General features: G+C 42.7%; 1 protein-coding gene across 1 annotated transcript; it reads right to left on the bottom strand.

The window, feature by feature from the left end:
* Positions 1–259: 259 nt before the first annotated feature.
* On the bottom strand, positions 260–13955 carry LOC120571183. Its single transcript, XM_039819940.1, has 5 exons — positions 12726–13955; positions 6927–7593; positions 5514–5764; positions 3330–3509; positions 260–2444 (listed from the first exon to the last, which is right to left on the bottom strand). Exons 1-5 carry the CDS (start codon positions 13488–13490, stop codon positions 2235–2237), a joined length of 2073 nt encoding a protein of 690 aa, XP_039675874.1. The 5' UTR covers positions 13491–13955; the 3' UTR covers positions 260–2234.
* Positions 13956–15671: the final 1716 nt, after the last annotated feature.

Genomic DNA, 15671 nt, shown 5'->3' with positions numbered 1-15671 from the left:
GATATATCAAATAAGAGAATTGGGATCCACCCAATGACCCTCATGTGACTATTGGGCCTCAGGTGACACAAACCACCAGAGGTTAAATGTCTGGGACTCCCCACTAGTCAGTCGGAACTGAAGAATTCTCTTGGATGAGAGACAAAACGTCTTCAAGAATTTCTGCAAGTCCAGTTGCCTTTGCTTATCACAGAGAATCACAAGACAATACAACATGCGCATTGTGCAAAATGTTAAAAGAAATGAGCTTGTGGTCCAGTTTGAATTCATAACATATTTTAAATAGTTTTAATCAAAATCCTCACATCTTTACAAATATTTGACAGCATTTACAGTGGATTTTCTTCCTCTTTCAAGTTTTACAATTCAGTTTATAGTTTTGGCTTACACATGAGGGAGGGACTGTTGCCTGAACACACTGCAATACTTTGAATATTTACAGCCAAAGAGACAAGAATAAACATAAAAAAAACAACTAATAAACATTAAAGTGTACACCAAAGGCGAGAATAAGCAAGTTATTTTTTCATTCAGCCTAACACTACACAGTTCGGTCGAAGGAGGGGGTGTTTAAACTGATGTCTATAGAACATTAGACAGAAGAAGCAACATATGAAACAAATGTCACATGCATTTGGCCCACTACCATGAGAGGAAAACAGGAGCATGTTTTAAAAATGCTGCTCGTCTTGGCGTTACAGTCGAAGAAACATTTTGTAGATATTCACAGCTGTAGTGCGATGATGTGGTCCTGATGCTGAGAGATTCTATTACCATGGCAACAACAAAATACCCCATTTTGTTTTGACTATCAATAAAAAGAGTTCAACCCCTTTGAGTTTAACTCAGAGGGGATAGGGTTATGATAAACGAATAATAAACAGTTTACTTCCAAAAAGTTGCTCTTAAACAACCTCAGGGTTAACATTGGGTTGAGAAAGTGCTATGTACTTATTTACTTATTTACAATGTGAGAAATGCCACAATACATGTTTTTAGTAATTAAAAACAGACTATCTGATGTAATTTACATGTACAAAAAGCCTCTTCTTAAAAAAACGTAAAGGTGCCGCTACAAACAGAGATCAACAAAGTCTCCTTTCACCTCTTTATCTTCTCTAAGTGTATGCAGAGTGTGTGTGAGTGTGTCTGACTCTGCCATGGGTTTTGAGCTGGTCCGAAATAGGCAGGATCAGATCAGTTGTCCATAGGTAAATCCAGCTGTAAGCCACCGGTTGCCGAGGAGACATAAGCATTACCGCGGTGACATGTTGAGGGACGGTTAACACCGCGACCGTGGAGCCAGGTGGCCTGTCATGTCTGACATTGAGCCGCCCGCGGTGCTCTTATGCAACGGCCGACTTTTGAACAAAGAAACAAAACGTCATTCTCATTCCTGAATCGACAAAATGTAATCTCACGGTTATAAAGAACACATCATACATGGATACAGTTTGTTTTTCTGAATGCCACGAAAGCAGTTTTCTGTCTACAAAAAAAGTAGAGTTTTCAATATGAAATACTAGTACAAAACAGTCAACAATCTCAACGTGCAAAATCAACAACAGTAGCTTGTGCCAAATTTGACCAACATTGTAAAAAACACCCCGAAACAACATTATTCCTTTGTCTCGACAAAACAATGAGCAGATATTCGATTGTCTGTACTCTAGCAACATGGATGAATCATCACGGTTCAGGTCTCAGTGCGGCTTCATTTGTATTCTGGGGCTTTTCACCACTCTTTCACCTCATGTTGCTCACATACCAAACAAAACAAGCTAGTGCATGGGGAGCTAATGGCAACAAGCAACCTTTGGACCTGTTCCGATGGAATGAAATCCTATTATGTGTGTTGGATCCCTGAGATTCAGCCATAGTCATGACCACACAGCCAGTAAATCCAAAGCCCTGCGCTCTTTGGAGCCTTCAAAGTCATCCTGCTGAGAGCGTCAGAGCGAAGAAGTGAGCGTGTAGGTGGAGAAGGCAGAAAGATCAGACAGGAATGGCAAAAATATATAGAAAAAGCAAAAGAACTCCTCCTGCTCTGCCTGTTGCCCATGGCTGAGCTTGCAACCTGAGCAAGCAATGAAATTAATCATTCCCCCATCTTTGATCCGTGACAAAATAGCATTTTCCCACTCTCCAACTATTTTTGACGGGGGGGGCATGTAATTGAAATATGTTGGGATGATGATGCTACGGCTCTCGGTGTTGGGGTCCAGTGTCAGTCCTTAGTGGCAGGGGTCAAAGGGCACCTCGGTGAGCCCTCCGTGGAGCTCCACTGATTCCTCCAACCAGGACATGACATCACCAATGAGGTGGCCTCCGCAGGTGGCCTGGCTGTAGATCTCGTTGGGCGTCAGGACTCTGGACCAGAACTGGAGATCAGACAACTCTCCCATGAAGGACTGAGTGACGTCGAAGCGGCCTCCCACTGTGTCCTGTGAGGACCAGTTAGGAACAGGTTTAAAATGTTAGATAGAGTCTGAACACAGGGATTACTGACATTAAGATCTGTGAGCTTTTGAAAGTCATAAAACAAAGATTATAGCTAAATTCAACTGACACTATGGCAATGATTTTTACATCCTACACCAGAGGTTCTCAAACGTATTACTCAAAGGTCCGCATCTGATTTTTATTCAAGGTCAGAAGTCCAGAATGATTGGCAATAACCCGAACCCTAACTCTAACCCTTGAAATAACCCTAACCCTTGTGCCTTTGCCCCTCATAATACCCATCTCGGACGTTAGGTTTTAACCCAAACCTAACCCCAACAAAATAACATTTAATCAACTCACTTATAACTTCTAAGCAACATACATTCAAGTTGAGTAATTGTTTTTCCTGGTCAATTGTTGTACCGATACCAGTACCTGGAATTCTGTACCAGTACCCAGTGGTACCAACTTTCTTTTGGTAGCCTACTCTTTCTCTGTAATAATAAAATATTAATTTCAGTTGTAACAGTTAGTCTATTAACTAACTATTTAAATTTTTTCATTTATTTAGAACATTTTACACACACAAAATCTGTACAGATTAACTCCGGTCCGTCACACCACTACTGTACATTCAACGTCACTAACAATATATTGGTCAATAGAAAATGTATTTAAAAATAGAAAACATTACACTTTATAAGGTATTGTATTCAAAACACAAGGTATGGGCTGGGTCCGGATAGACTTTGGTCTGGATGCGGACCTTGGTCCAGACTTTGAGAAGCCCTGTCCTACAGCAATGTGTGTAAAGTCATACTTTCTACTATCTACAGTTTTTGCACATACTGGATCTCTGCCAAAAAGCATGCCGTATGTCTTACCTGCTCCTGGCCCAGGATGAAGGTCCCTCCTGGTTTAATGGGGTGCCAGGCTGACAGGTTTTGTCCCGAGCCTTTCTTCACCCCGTCCTGGTAGGCCTCCCAGACACCGTCTCGTGTCGTCCACGTCATACACACATGATGCCACTTCCCATCTGTCATGGTTATTGGCATTGCCACCGCCTAAACTCACAGGTGGAGAGAGACAGATGGGAAGACAGGGACAGACATACCATTAAAGGTGAGGTTCGTCCATCTGGAGGAGTCTTTCCCCAAAAATCACTGTAACATTGTAAAATAAAATTACATAACAAATCTTTATTGGATGATAGCATTAGAAAGATTACTAATGTAGGGGAAGTGGATCAGTATAATATGAGAATCTCCACTCTGTTTATCTTCATAAACTCTTATAACTGATTACAGACTGAGATTAATTTGCATTCTTTGTCATTGATCAGTTTGATGACTGTCAAGTGTGTGACGAGAAGAAAGCAAACATGACAGTTCATCCCTCCTAATGTCACTCCGACAGACAATTAGGCCAATCAATTAGAATAATCAGATTAATTGCTGTGTTGTTGTGGTTGATTTGAGCTCACTGCTCACAGTACTGGGGCAAGGAAGCTCAGCTTTTTCAGAGAACAAAAGATTAGAATGCTAATGGAATAATTGAATCATTTGCAAGTCAACAATCTGTGTGCGAGTTAACGTCATTCAAACTGAGATGTCCACAATTTTCATAAAATTAAATCTATTACACAAAATTGTCTAAGTCAGGAGTTGCTCAACCTTTTCAACGAAGGGGCATCGCTAACTGTGTTTTCACCTAATCAAAATTAATTGAAACATTTTGGTCGCCTTGAGTACTCCTTCTGTCTGCATGGCACATCTGGCGTGTGGTACCGACAAAGACATGGTTGGTGTGCTTTGCTCTTAACCCGGCGCACACAAAACATGCCTCTTTCCATTGCTCTTCAGTCTGTGCATGTCGCTGCCATCTGACAAGTTCGTCTGACTAACCAGTGACTGAGAGCATGACATGGCAAATATTGGGTCCTGAGTCTGAGGTCATTGCTGGCTCTCCTAATAGCTCTGACCTCCACTTGGGAGGTGATGCTGTCCTGTCAGTCTGAGCTGTCACTATCACACTTCACTGTGCGCAAGATTAGCAACACTCTGGGGCATGGAAGTGTGAGAACAGCAGTGTTACCTATGAACACCGGTCTCCTAAAGCCCTGACTGGAAAATCCCTCTATAAGAACTTCATATCCTTAATCCCTTAATAGCACCAGTATTTTCTTTAGCAATATCAGCAGGGGTCACCACACAAATAGGAGCTACTGCATGTGGCAACTTAACAATTTAATTTGTAAAAGCTTCAACAAATAATTTTAAGGGGTAACATCTATATTTTCCAACCTGGGCCCTATTTTCCTATGTTTTTGTGTCTGACTGATGGGAACAACCATTTTTTTACACTGGCCCATTATTAAACAAGCTGCAAAAGTGCTTGTTTTATCACCGACAGGCTCAGAATATTATTAATAAGTGTCTGACAACATTATGAAAAGAATCCCTACAGAGGTTGACCGCTTTGTTAAAGAGTAAGATCCTTTTTTTGAAAAGACCCAATACTGCTATTGCTAATCCCACCAGACTCAATTTAAATAAACCGTACATTTATCAACGTAAAACGCACTTCATTCAAAGTCGACAGAAACAAATTAAAACTACCGAAAGTTTGTCTTGGTTCGTCCTTCAAATGTTCCAACAATCACCTCTCTGGTTTGGTTGAAATAAACCCTTAACTCACCCATTTACATGTGGAAATATGCTGGCTCTATACATGCTAAAAGTATTGTTTATTTAGATGTAGTGTGGCGAGTTTGCCGATGGTGATTTCGGGGCTGTTTCTGGTTAAACGAAAAGGACACTTAGATATAATCTAACACTTAATATGAGCCAGTCCGCGGCAAAAACAGCACTTTTAGTGGACAGAAACTGACGGTGCACATTTGCCCTCACGATTACATTTCAGCCCGGATCGCGGCTGCAGGTTACAGCGTTTTCGCTCAATACTGGACCATTTACAAAGATTTGTGTTCACATTGTCCAAATATGGGTTTCTTAACATCTCCTGGCCCTTGACACTATACAATACATTTTTGATTGCATTGCTTTTACCTTGTCGTTGATTAGCAGCTCCATTGGGTTGCTGCCCCATTCGATGAGCACCAGCTCATTGGCTTGTCCAGGTACAGCGTAGGAGAAGGGAGTACCGAGGCCAGGACCTGCTCCGGCCTTCAGCCGCAGGCAGATGGTCATTGCGAAGATTTCGTTGACCACTGACCGCTTCATCCTGGCGTACATGTAATTGGTCTTCATGGGGAAGTCGAGCAGGAAAGCGTTGGGACTCTTCAACTTCTTGTGGACTCCTGGTGAGACAGAGAGTGCAGAATGTGGGTTAAATGTTGGCTTGTAATCACTGCACAGGCTTGAAACGTAAAGAAATTAGAGGCTAAACTGTACAGAAGCTGTGTGTGTGTGTGTGTGTGTGTGTGTGCAATGCATTGTCATGAACGGGTTTGTATAGTATCGTACAAAAACGTATGCACAACAATTCGTATTACAACCACTGGCCAAAGTTAAGTTTAGCGGTCCTAACAGTTAAATTTAGCCCAGAAAAGGTGACTGTGAACTAAGTACAGGATACCGTGAGGTTATGATCATTTCAGCAGCTGTTGCGTTTAGCCGACAAAAGGTGACTGTGCTGCAGCGACAACAGTTAAGTTTGGGTTAAAGATCCCATGGCATGAAAATTTCACTTTATGAGGTTTTTTAACATTAATATGAGTTCCCCCAGCCTGCCTATGGTCCCCCAGTGGCTAGAAATGGTGATAGGTGTAAACCGAGCCCTGGGTATCCTGCTCTGCCTTTCAGAAAATGAAAGCTCAGATGGGCCGATCTGGAATCTTCTCCTTATGAGGTCATAAGGGGAAAGGTTACCTCCCCTTTCTTTGCTTTGCCCCCACCCGAGAATTTGGCCCACCCATGAGAGAGAGACATCTGCTTTCAACTTTCAAGCGAACAAGTGGCAGTTGGTCAAGGCCAACACCCAACCCTCTACCTTGCCCCCTTCCCTCCCTCAAAAGCTACAGACACAGGAATAGCACATCCTGAGGAAAGCTCATTGTGGGACTGGCTCTAGTGGCTGTAATTCTGCACCAAAACTGAATTTCGGGAAAGAGACTTCAGATACAGTATTAGGGGACCACTAAGGCCTATATAAAAGCATCCAAAGAGCACCATGTCATGGGACCTTTAAAACATCAGTCCCCACAGACACCCGTTTCCTGGGTAAAAGTCTTATGTTTTCTAGTTCAGGGACACAAACTCCGCTCCCTTGCTTGAAAGCCCGGTGTTTTAGGACACAAACATCCACCCCAACCTCTTCCCAACGCGGATCCAGGATGTTATGCAGCGACAGTCAATGTGGGGCATACACCAATAAATACGTGGAATAAATACGAATGATGGTGCATTACTTTTCGTAGCGATATGTACGATTGTTTCATAAGAACAGCCTGATGTGTGTACCAGAGTCAGTGTTGCCATGGTGCAGCTGGCTGAGCACTGTTTCCAGCTTGCCGTGCCCCACGCCGCGCAGATTCGTCTCTTTGCCGCTGGAAAGCACCCGCCGTGGGCTGTGATCGATCCCGTGGCGGCTTTCATGGTGGTCGTTGCCGTGGTGATTGTCATGGTGATCCTCATGGTGGTCATCGTGGTGTCCAGGCCCGTGGTGATAGTCGTGGTGATCGTCGTGGTGATCCTCAGGGTGATAGTCGTGGTGATCGTCGTGGTGGTGGTCATCGTAATGGTGGGTGCTGTGATGGTTGCCATAGTGACCACGTTGCCGGCTGTTGTGCCAGTCGTAGTGGTGGTCGTGGTGGCGATTATGGTAACCGCCGCGGTGGTTGTTCCTGTGGCTGCTGCCGTGGTGGCTGCCGTGATGGCTGTCGTGGTGGTCGTCCCGGTGACCGGTACCACGGTGGTCGTCGTGGTGGTCGTCGTGATGGTCGTCAGGGTGGCTGCTGCCGTGGTGGTCGTCGGGGTGAACGTTGTGGTGATCGTCATGGTGGTCGTCCCGGTGACCGTAGTCACGGGTATCTCTGTAGTAGCTGTGCAGCTGCTCCTCCAGGGCGGTGATCTTCCGCTGGAGGAGTTCTCTCAGCGAGCTGGAGTACGAGCTGGAGGAGTTCCTGGCCTGCAGAACAAAGAAAAACACATCCGTCATGAGTTCTGCTCTGTGGGATTCAGTTTCCACTTGAATGTCATAAACTATATGAAATATGGCTTTAGAAGTATGTCCTCTGGTCAAACAATGAACAGAACCTGAATAGCTCCTAGCTTGAGATTTCAAGGGTTAGGATTTATCGAGACTGTCCTCCCCTCCCAAAAACGCTCCCATAGGTAGTTTGTTCAAGCAGCAATTATAACTCTGTGTTTATAGTGGCGGCGCCTTCTAGTGGCCGTAATAATTATGATGAGAGCAAAGCAGGAAGTAATCTGACGAAGTATAAGAGTGCCTATTTAGGCATAAGGAGGCAGGTTAATTAAGGTGGTGGATTTGTCAAACAAACACAGGACTGTCTCCCAGCAGACCAGGGTTCCTGTCCCTTTTGAAAATAAAAGTAACCAGCATTATTTATTTATTTTACTTTACAGAACAAATGGAACTAGGTCACGTTCTGCATTGCATGCGTAACCGGAAGTGAAGTAACATAAATGATTTCAACCCAAACCACGATCTTTTTCTAAACTTAACTAAGTAGTTTTGGTTCCTAAACCTAACCAAACTGTGACCGTTTAACGTTAACATATTTACAACCGCGACCGTTACGTTCTCTGGTTAAGATATGAAGACGCAAAGCACCACTGTGGGTAATATTTCCACCGCTAGGGGGCACTAATTTATGAAATTCCCTATGAGTCGTATTAGAGGGTAGGAACAAACAGCCGATTTTGTATAGTTTGAAGGACTTGTTGGATTTATCTCTAATGCCAATGGCATACATGTTCCATCTATTTGTTTAGTCTACATTTTAATTTTTATAACCAAGTGCTATTATCTTACTCTGCCCTGAAACCACTACACTGTGGGGTTTGTATAATGCAGTAGACCGTTCCTATCATAGGAATACTTTTACCATCATTAAAATCATCACCACCATCATAACATCAAAAATAATTATTATCAGCATCCTGCAAAGATCCTTAAGGGGTCCTCATTAACAATTATTTATTATCTTCTTGATAAGTGAAACTGAGCAAACACGATATGCTGATGAAGATGTGGGATACTGAAAAAGCTAGTAAGTGGACCATGAGTCGGGATTGTTCTGTTAAGTACTACTTTCCAAGGTCAAGAATACACTTTCAGTCTTCGAGAAATGTCAAAACTAACAAGCTGTGAGCTTGAAGAAAACGATTAAATTTAGAAATAACCAAGAGTCAGAAGTTCTTTGCAGTGAATTTAGATATGTGCAGTAAATAAAGACGAATTGTGGAATGACATTTAAAGTTGCAGGGGAATAATTTCCGCCCCTCCCTCGTCTCCCTTGCTCATCCTTGTCTTTTTCACCAGCAAATCCGGCTTTGTTCCCTGCCAGCGCACGCCACGATTAATAGCCTCGTCAGGGAGGATGAAGCTAATTGAATGTGAGGCTCGCTTGCGCCCTTCGGCGCGTGGCCAGAGGCTGGTGGTGTAGACATCCTGTTAGAGGAAGGAGTGACGGAACAAAAATCCTGGCTTGGCTTCTGGTTTGTCTCACACTTTTGAGAGAGATTGAAGGGGATTTCAACACTTTCCCTGAGCGCGGCCTGAGATCACCTGCACTGATAAGGAGGGCAGCGGGGTTTTAGTCTCGCAATGTGACACCAGCATCATTCAAAAATTGTAAATAAGTCAGATAGCAGATTTGTTTGAGGTGCTGAAACACAATTTAGAGAATGTATCACTTCCTGTGCGACAAAATTCGGAGAAAGCCTCGACAACAGCTAAAACAGTTCCCAGTGAGCACTAATGTAATACTTCATTGGGCTCCCCGTAGAATTAAATTAAAGTAAAAATGAAGATTTTTTTAGACGTTCGGATCAGTGGTTCCAAACCTTTTGGGCTTGTGACGCTTTATAAATGAGACAAAGTTGACTTACTTGGCCTGGTTTCCCCGGGCTTGGCCTGGTTTACTTGGCCTGGTTTCCCCAGGTTAATCTCAATGCGATTCTCCAGGATGAATAAACAGTAAAGTTAACAATACTGATGTTGTGGAGATCTTTCTCAGAAACTAGGACCATCCCTCTTGCTCCTCTAAGCTTCACTCGTCAACATGTGATGGTTTAACGCAAAGGTTGTTTAGGGGTTGTGAGGGCTAATCAACTTAGAGCAGCTTCCTGTTTGAGCTCAGTCTTGGCCACTGATATCCAGCAGAGAGATTGAGAGCTGGAACAACTCTGAGAAGACATTAGCATTTTGATATTTTGCTTTGTAGGTGCTGTGTGTCTCACAAAGACTGATGGGTGGTTCTTAATATAGATGTTCCGGAGGCGATACCGATACCGGTACCGGTATCACCTCCGATACTGTCTAAAACGCTGGTATCGGTATCAGGAAGTACTGGAGTTATGCACTGATCTGATACCACGTAATAAAGCCCTAAAGAAAATCTACGTTAAAGTAGTTTATTTATGTTCTTTTTCCGTTATAACTGACTGTCAAACTGAATAATAAAAGAAACTTCTGTGGCATTCATTGTTTGTGTTTGTTCATGTTTCACACACATAAGAGTTTAACCTGAGCCAGACCGACAACAAAGATAGAAATCATATCACATCCATACAGGGATAGTAGTATACAGTTGTTAAAACATAAAATATATGACGCACTGGTATCTGATCAGTACTCGGTATTGGCCGATACGAAATTGCAGGTATCAGAATCTGTATTGGGAAGCAAAAAATGGTATCGGGCCATCTCTAGTTCTTAATGTGAGAAGCATCTCCTCCAACCTTTGACTCTTACTTTAAATCTTTGCGTTTATTCCAAAACTACAGATATATGCCACTAAAAGTGTCATCACTTTTTTTTTTAAACTGAGTATCTAATTAATTACAAAAAGACCTTTTTTATGCAGGGAACACAAACAGTATCCCGTGGGTTACCATGTCTTCATGAAACACATCCTTCCTACAGTACTTTGGCAGCGGACAGCAGCGGCAGATGATTCGGCGGCTGAGCTTGTGACCCTTAATGACGCTGGATACGACCCCAATTATGTCAAACCTTTGATAGGCTTCCGTCTCCCTGCAGTCTGTTTCGCCTCTCCTTGCGGACACATTACTAAGCATCTCCAAATGTTCGTATGGTGCAGGAGAAGTAAGTCCTTCAGGAGCTTTTACAGAATGTTTAAGCCCTTTCACCTGAAACATCAGAGCTTTAATTACAGCCATATAACAAATATTTTTTAGGCAGGAGACAGCGCTGTGCCTTGCTAGCCCTGCAGCGTTTTTGTATAGTTAAGAGAAGAAACTCTTGGATTCTTTAATTAGATTCTTTAATTATTTAAAAATGTAATGTAACAGCTTCTGTAGGAGTCACTTTGGATCACTGAACTCGGGATAATTTTAATGAAAATGCATGAACCATTTGTCTTCTTTAAGTATTGTAGTCAACTATATACAAGTTAAATACGTTGACCATAAAGTAAGTTTATTCACTTGCGGAACTTTCTACCTGCTTCAACTCTCTGTGGTCCCTGAGTTTGTGTTTCGTTAACAGTCGGTTGTCAGACAACAGCTGTAAGTCATTTTAAAGTCCTTCTACTTTTATACAAAGCTCTCAACGGCTTAGGACTGGCCTACATCATTGAGAGAGAGATTCCCTGTCGTCTTATGTTCCTTCGTGAGCCCTTTAATGTGTTACTGCTGCTTCTAGATACTCAAAAGATTGATTGCAGATGCAGCTTCTTTTCAGCCATGCTCACAAACTGTGGAACAGCCTACCCAGAGATATTAGAGAGGCAGGCTCTGCTGGAATGTTTAAACTGCACTTTAAAACCTGTCTCCTTAACCAGCCTCTTTTCTAGCACCACTTCTTTCAATGTGCGTGCTTTAAATGGAGTCCCACATTCTGTTTTCAAATCTTTTTTTGCCTTTTAATGTCTTTTTTTTTTTTAATAGCTGATCTTTGAAATGGCTTGCTCCCTCTGAAACACTAAACACGTTATCGTTAGCACATGTATTCTTTTAAATTCAAACAAATGTTTTTAATTATTTTTCTATTTTTTCCAAAATATCCTGTATATTAGCCTGGAGTGGTAAGTTCCAACCCAGCTCTTACATTTAGCAGTTAACAATAGACATCACAAAACGCACCCGGCTGCTTTTAACATGTTCAACAATTCATATCAGTAAGATTTAACACTGACTTTAACTAATTATTTGTATACTGTAATTACAAGCTCTACAGCCTATCTCACATCCCTTGGGCTGGAAGACAAAAGGCAGTAGTGGCTGAAGCTACAAGACAGAAAGTCAATACTGCAGGTGTACCTGTACAATATACCATGGACTGGAGTTGGAGCTCCAACTCTCAATTCCAACGATGTTCTCCAAACCATACAACGATATAGGCAGTTGATTCCTACCCTCTAATACGACCCACAGAAGCGCTTTCCGTCCTAACGTTGTGAAACAGTCACAGTTTGGTTAGGTTTAGGCATCAAAACTACTTGGTTAAGTTTAGAAAAAAGATTGTGGTTTGGGTTAAAATCAGTTCATCTGTTACGTTACTTCATTTCTGGTTACGCACGTGACGCAGAACGTGGCGGAATTTCCATCGTTACACTTGTTACGTAGTAAAAAAAACAAAAAAAAAACTCACCATTTCCTTTTTATTTTCAAATGGGACACAAACCCCTGTCTTCTGGGTGAAATTCCTGTGTGTGACCCATCCACCTATCTCCTATGTGTAATTTGGCGCTCTTATACTTTGCTCCTGTAATAATTACTATGGCCACTAGAGGGCACACGTAAATATGAGTTGTAATTGCTGCTTGAACAAACGACTTTTAGGAGGCGTTTTTCCTCAATTGTGGGGCAAAAAGCTGGTTGTCATAAAGCCGAGGCTTGTGGTACAAGATGTCAAACAGGCTACAAACTAGCTGCATTTTACCCCCTGCTGTGTCTTGAACTGAACTTCAGAAATGTCCATCTATCAGTGCATATCTTTCCTGGCATTGGTCGAAACTTCCAAATCTTTGTTGTTTAGTGGTTAATCCCGACTGGTGACACAAAAACACGCCTCTTCTCTGAGCGTGCATTGCAGATTTTTGCACTCACCTGCAAGTTCTCGAGCCTCTCCTTCAGTGTCTGCAGTGTTTTGCCCGTCTGTTCAGGGGAGAAGGAGCTGTGCTTTCCGTATGTCGAGGGCTTCCTGTGGTGGGGGTCGGACCTGTGGCCGCCGTGGGAGTAGTGGTGATCGCTGCTGTGATACGGCGAAGAACCGTGGTGCGACGACGCGGGCGTGTGGTGGCTGCTGTGCGGCCCGTGGTGGTCGTCGCGGTGGCCGTCGTGATGATTGTCGTGATGGGTATCGTGATGGGTATCGTGATGGTTGTCGTGGTGGTTGTCGTGGTGGTTGGTGCCGTGGTGACCGCCACCGAAGCCCTCGCACAAGGTGAGCTTGGCGGTCAGCTCCCTGATGGTCTCCCGCTGGTCCAGGATGGTCTCCTTTTGCCTCACAAGGCTCTCGCGCAGGTGCAAGATGGTGGCTTTGGCCTCTTCGGACATCATGCCTCGCCGGCTACTGCCGTTGTGACCATTTGTGTGACCGTTACTGCTCGGTCCGTGGGGCACACTGGGTGGCGAATAGCAGCTGGGGTCTGCTTCTGGGGGAATTGGGGTGCAAACAAATTTAGGGCTAATGCCATAGTCATATTCTATGCCAGGCAAACTTCCTGCTGCTGCTGCACATGACAGGAAGTAGTAAAAAATTAGAGAACGTAAGGGGGAGAAGGGGAGGATAGACCCCAGAGAGGCTCCAACCCATTGGTGGTGTTTTGCAGACAGAGGCATGAGGCTCAGAGGACTGACGTCTCTGGCCATGTTTGGCCTGAGTCCAAGTTATTCCTCGACAAATGACAGTCCTCCTAGGCCTTAGCTTTGTTTCGACGAACACCATGAATAGAGGTTATAAGTGCCGGATTGAAAGGTGGTGGGGTAACGCATGTCAACCATAAAATTGCAGCTGGAAACTCCTCCCAGACCACAAAAAGTCCTTTTGAACGACAAGCAGTACAAAATCCAAGGCGGTATTCCCGAAGCACACAAAGGGTGCTGCTGAAGTCTTCAGCTGTTTGTTGCTTCAATACAACAGTGCCATTGGCTCCATGGCGAGTTAAGCTGGGCTGATGTATCTTGATAGAACCTGCTGTCTCTGGGAAGAGATGTTAGGCCACCGCTGGTCAGGTGCTCCCTCTTGACTCCAAGAACCTCCTGCGTTCGACAGCCAAGAGTAATCCCTTTAACTTCGGCTTCTAACCACCCATCAGAACCCAGAGGGTATCCAACCTATAGGACAAGAAAAACAAGCTATGTGTTGATATAATGGCAAATAAATGACTAACAGGAACTTTGATTGACTCTGTTTCAAAATGATGGAGTATATCGAAGTTTTTGTTTGGGTAATTTTCAGTTTAAAGCATAAACCATTTAAATCGCAACCAAATAGAACCACAACAAGAAAAACTAGAGATCACGTTACATATATACAGTACAGGCCAAAAGTTTGGACACACCTTCTCATTCAAATGCGTTTCATTTTATTTTCATGACTATTTACATTGTAGATTCTCACTGAAGGCATCAAAACTATGAATGAACACATGTGGAATTATGTACTTAACAACAAAGTGTGAAATAACTGAAAACATGTCTTATATTTCAGATTCTTCTAAGTAGTCACCCTTTGCTTTTTTTATTAATAAGGGAAAAAATTCCACTAATTAACCCTGACAAAGCACAACTGTGAAGTGAAAACCATTTCAGGTGACTACCTCATGAAGCTCATTGAGAGAACACCGAGGGTTTGCAGAGTTATCAAAAAAGCAAAGAGTGGCTACTTTGAAGAAGCTAAAATATAAAACATGTTTTCAGTTATTTCACACTTTTTTGTTAAGTACATAATTCCATATGTGTTCATTCATAGTTTTGATGCCTTCAGTGAGAAGCTACAATGTAAATAGTCATGAAAATAAAGAAACACATTGAATGAGAAGGTGTGTCCAAACTTTTGGCCTGTACTGTAATTGTCAAGATCTTTCATTGAAGGAGTGAAACTTAAAGTGGACACAATGAGATTTAAAAGACGGGAATCTGGGTCACGACTGAATTAGGAGAAATGTAGCACTTGATAACAGAAGAGGATGGATAAGTGAAAGGTGATCTGCATGGTAAACACTTCATCTCCAATTATCAAATCGCTCCTTCAGCACGCCGGCATTTCCTGCCGGCACGGAGCCTGAGACGGGCGGGGGTCGTCAAGAGTGCAGCAGGCCACAGTGTGATAAGATTACAGACAATTAACCTGCCCCCAAAATCACAGCCCAGCAATTCACGTAATGAAAGCTGGGTTTGAGTTGAAACATTTGCGGGCCTGTTGAGCCCAGCCACTCACACCAGGGCCGTGTGAATCAGTGCCAGAGCTCGCTCGCCCTCGGCCAGCATGTTTATAGGCTATTTAAAGACTCTGGCTTTTTTTAATCAAGTGTAAAAAGTCACTGTAACTTTTATTCTTGTATTTTATTCCTGTCTTATTCTATTTAAGCTGGTTTTTTTATATTCTCTTTAACAAATGTTTTTATTTGCTTTTAACTGCTCTTCAATGTTTTATGTAAAGCAATATAAATTGCCTTGCTGCGGAAATGTGCTATATAAAAAAAGCTGCCTTGGCTTGACTTGCCTAGCACAGGAGAGAAAGTCAGAGTGTAAGAGGGGAAGGATCAAATGGGAGGGATGACGAACCTAGAACCAAAATGAAATGTCCCTAGTCGTACATAGCTGTGTTGTTTAATTATAGGCTATCAGTAACTGAATGTGTTTCTGAGTTCTAACAGTTCCCATGAATATTTTATATATATATATATATATATATATATATATATATATATATATATATATATATATTTAACAGATGGGATGTTCAAATGCTGTTATGTTAAACTTTGCCCATTTGCACATAGCCATCTGTTAAATTCTTGCTCACCAGCTTTGCATGTATACAGTCAA

Source organism: Perca fluviatilis, chromosome 13, assembly GCF_010015445.1.
Source record: "Perca fluviatilis chromosome 13, GENO_Pfluv_1.0, whole genome shotgun sequence".
NCBI lineage: Eukaryota > Metazoa > Chordata > Actinopteri > Perciformes > Percidae > Perca > Perca fluviatilis.
The sequence above is the reverse complement of the archived record's forward strand: the minus strand, read 5'-3'. Positions and strand labels throughout refer to the sequence as shown.

Coding starts and splice junctions, on each gene's coding strand:
- LOC120571183 (XM_039819940.1), bottom strand. CDS start 13,490: ATGGCCAGAGACGTCAGTCCTCTGAGCCTCATGCCTCTGTCTGCAAAA. Junction 7,594..12,725: donor AGAGGCTCGAGAACTTGCAG/GTGAGTGCAAAA, acceptor TTTGTTCTGCAG/GCCAGGAACTCCTCCAGCTC. Junction 3,510..5,513: donor AGCTGCTAATCAACGACAAG/GTAAAAGCAATG, acceptor CTGTGAGTTTAG/GCGGTGGCAATGCCAATAAC.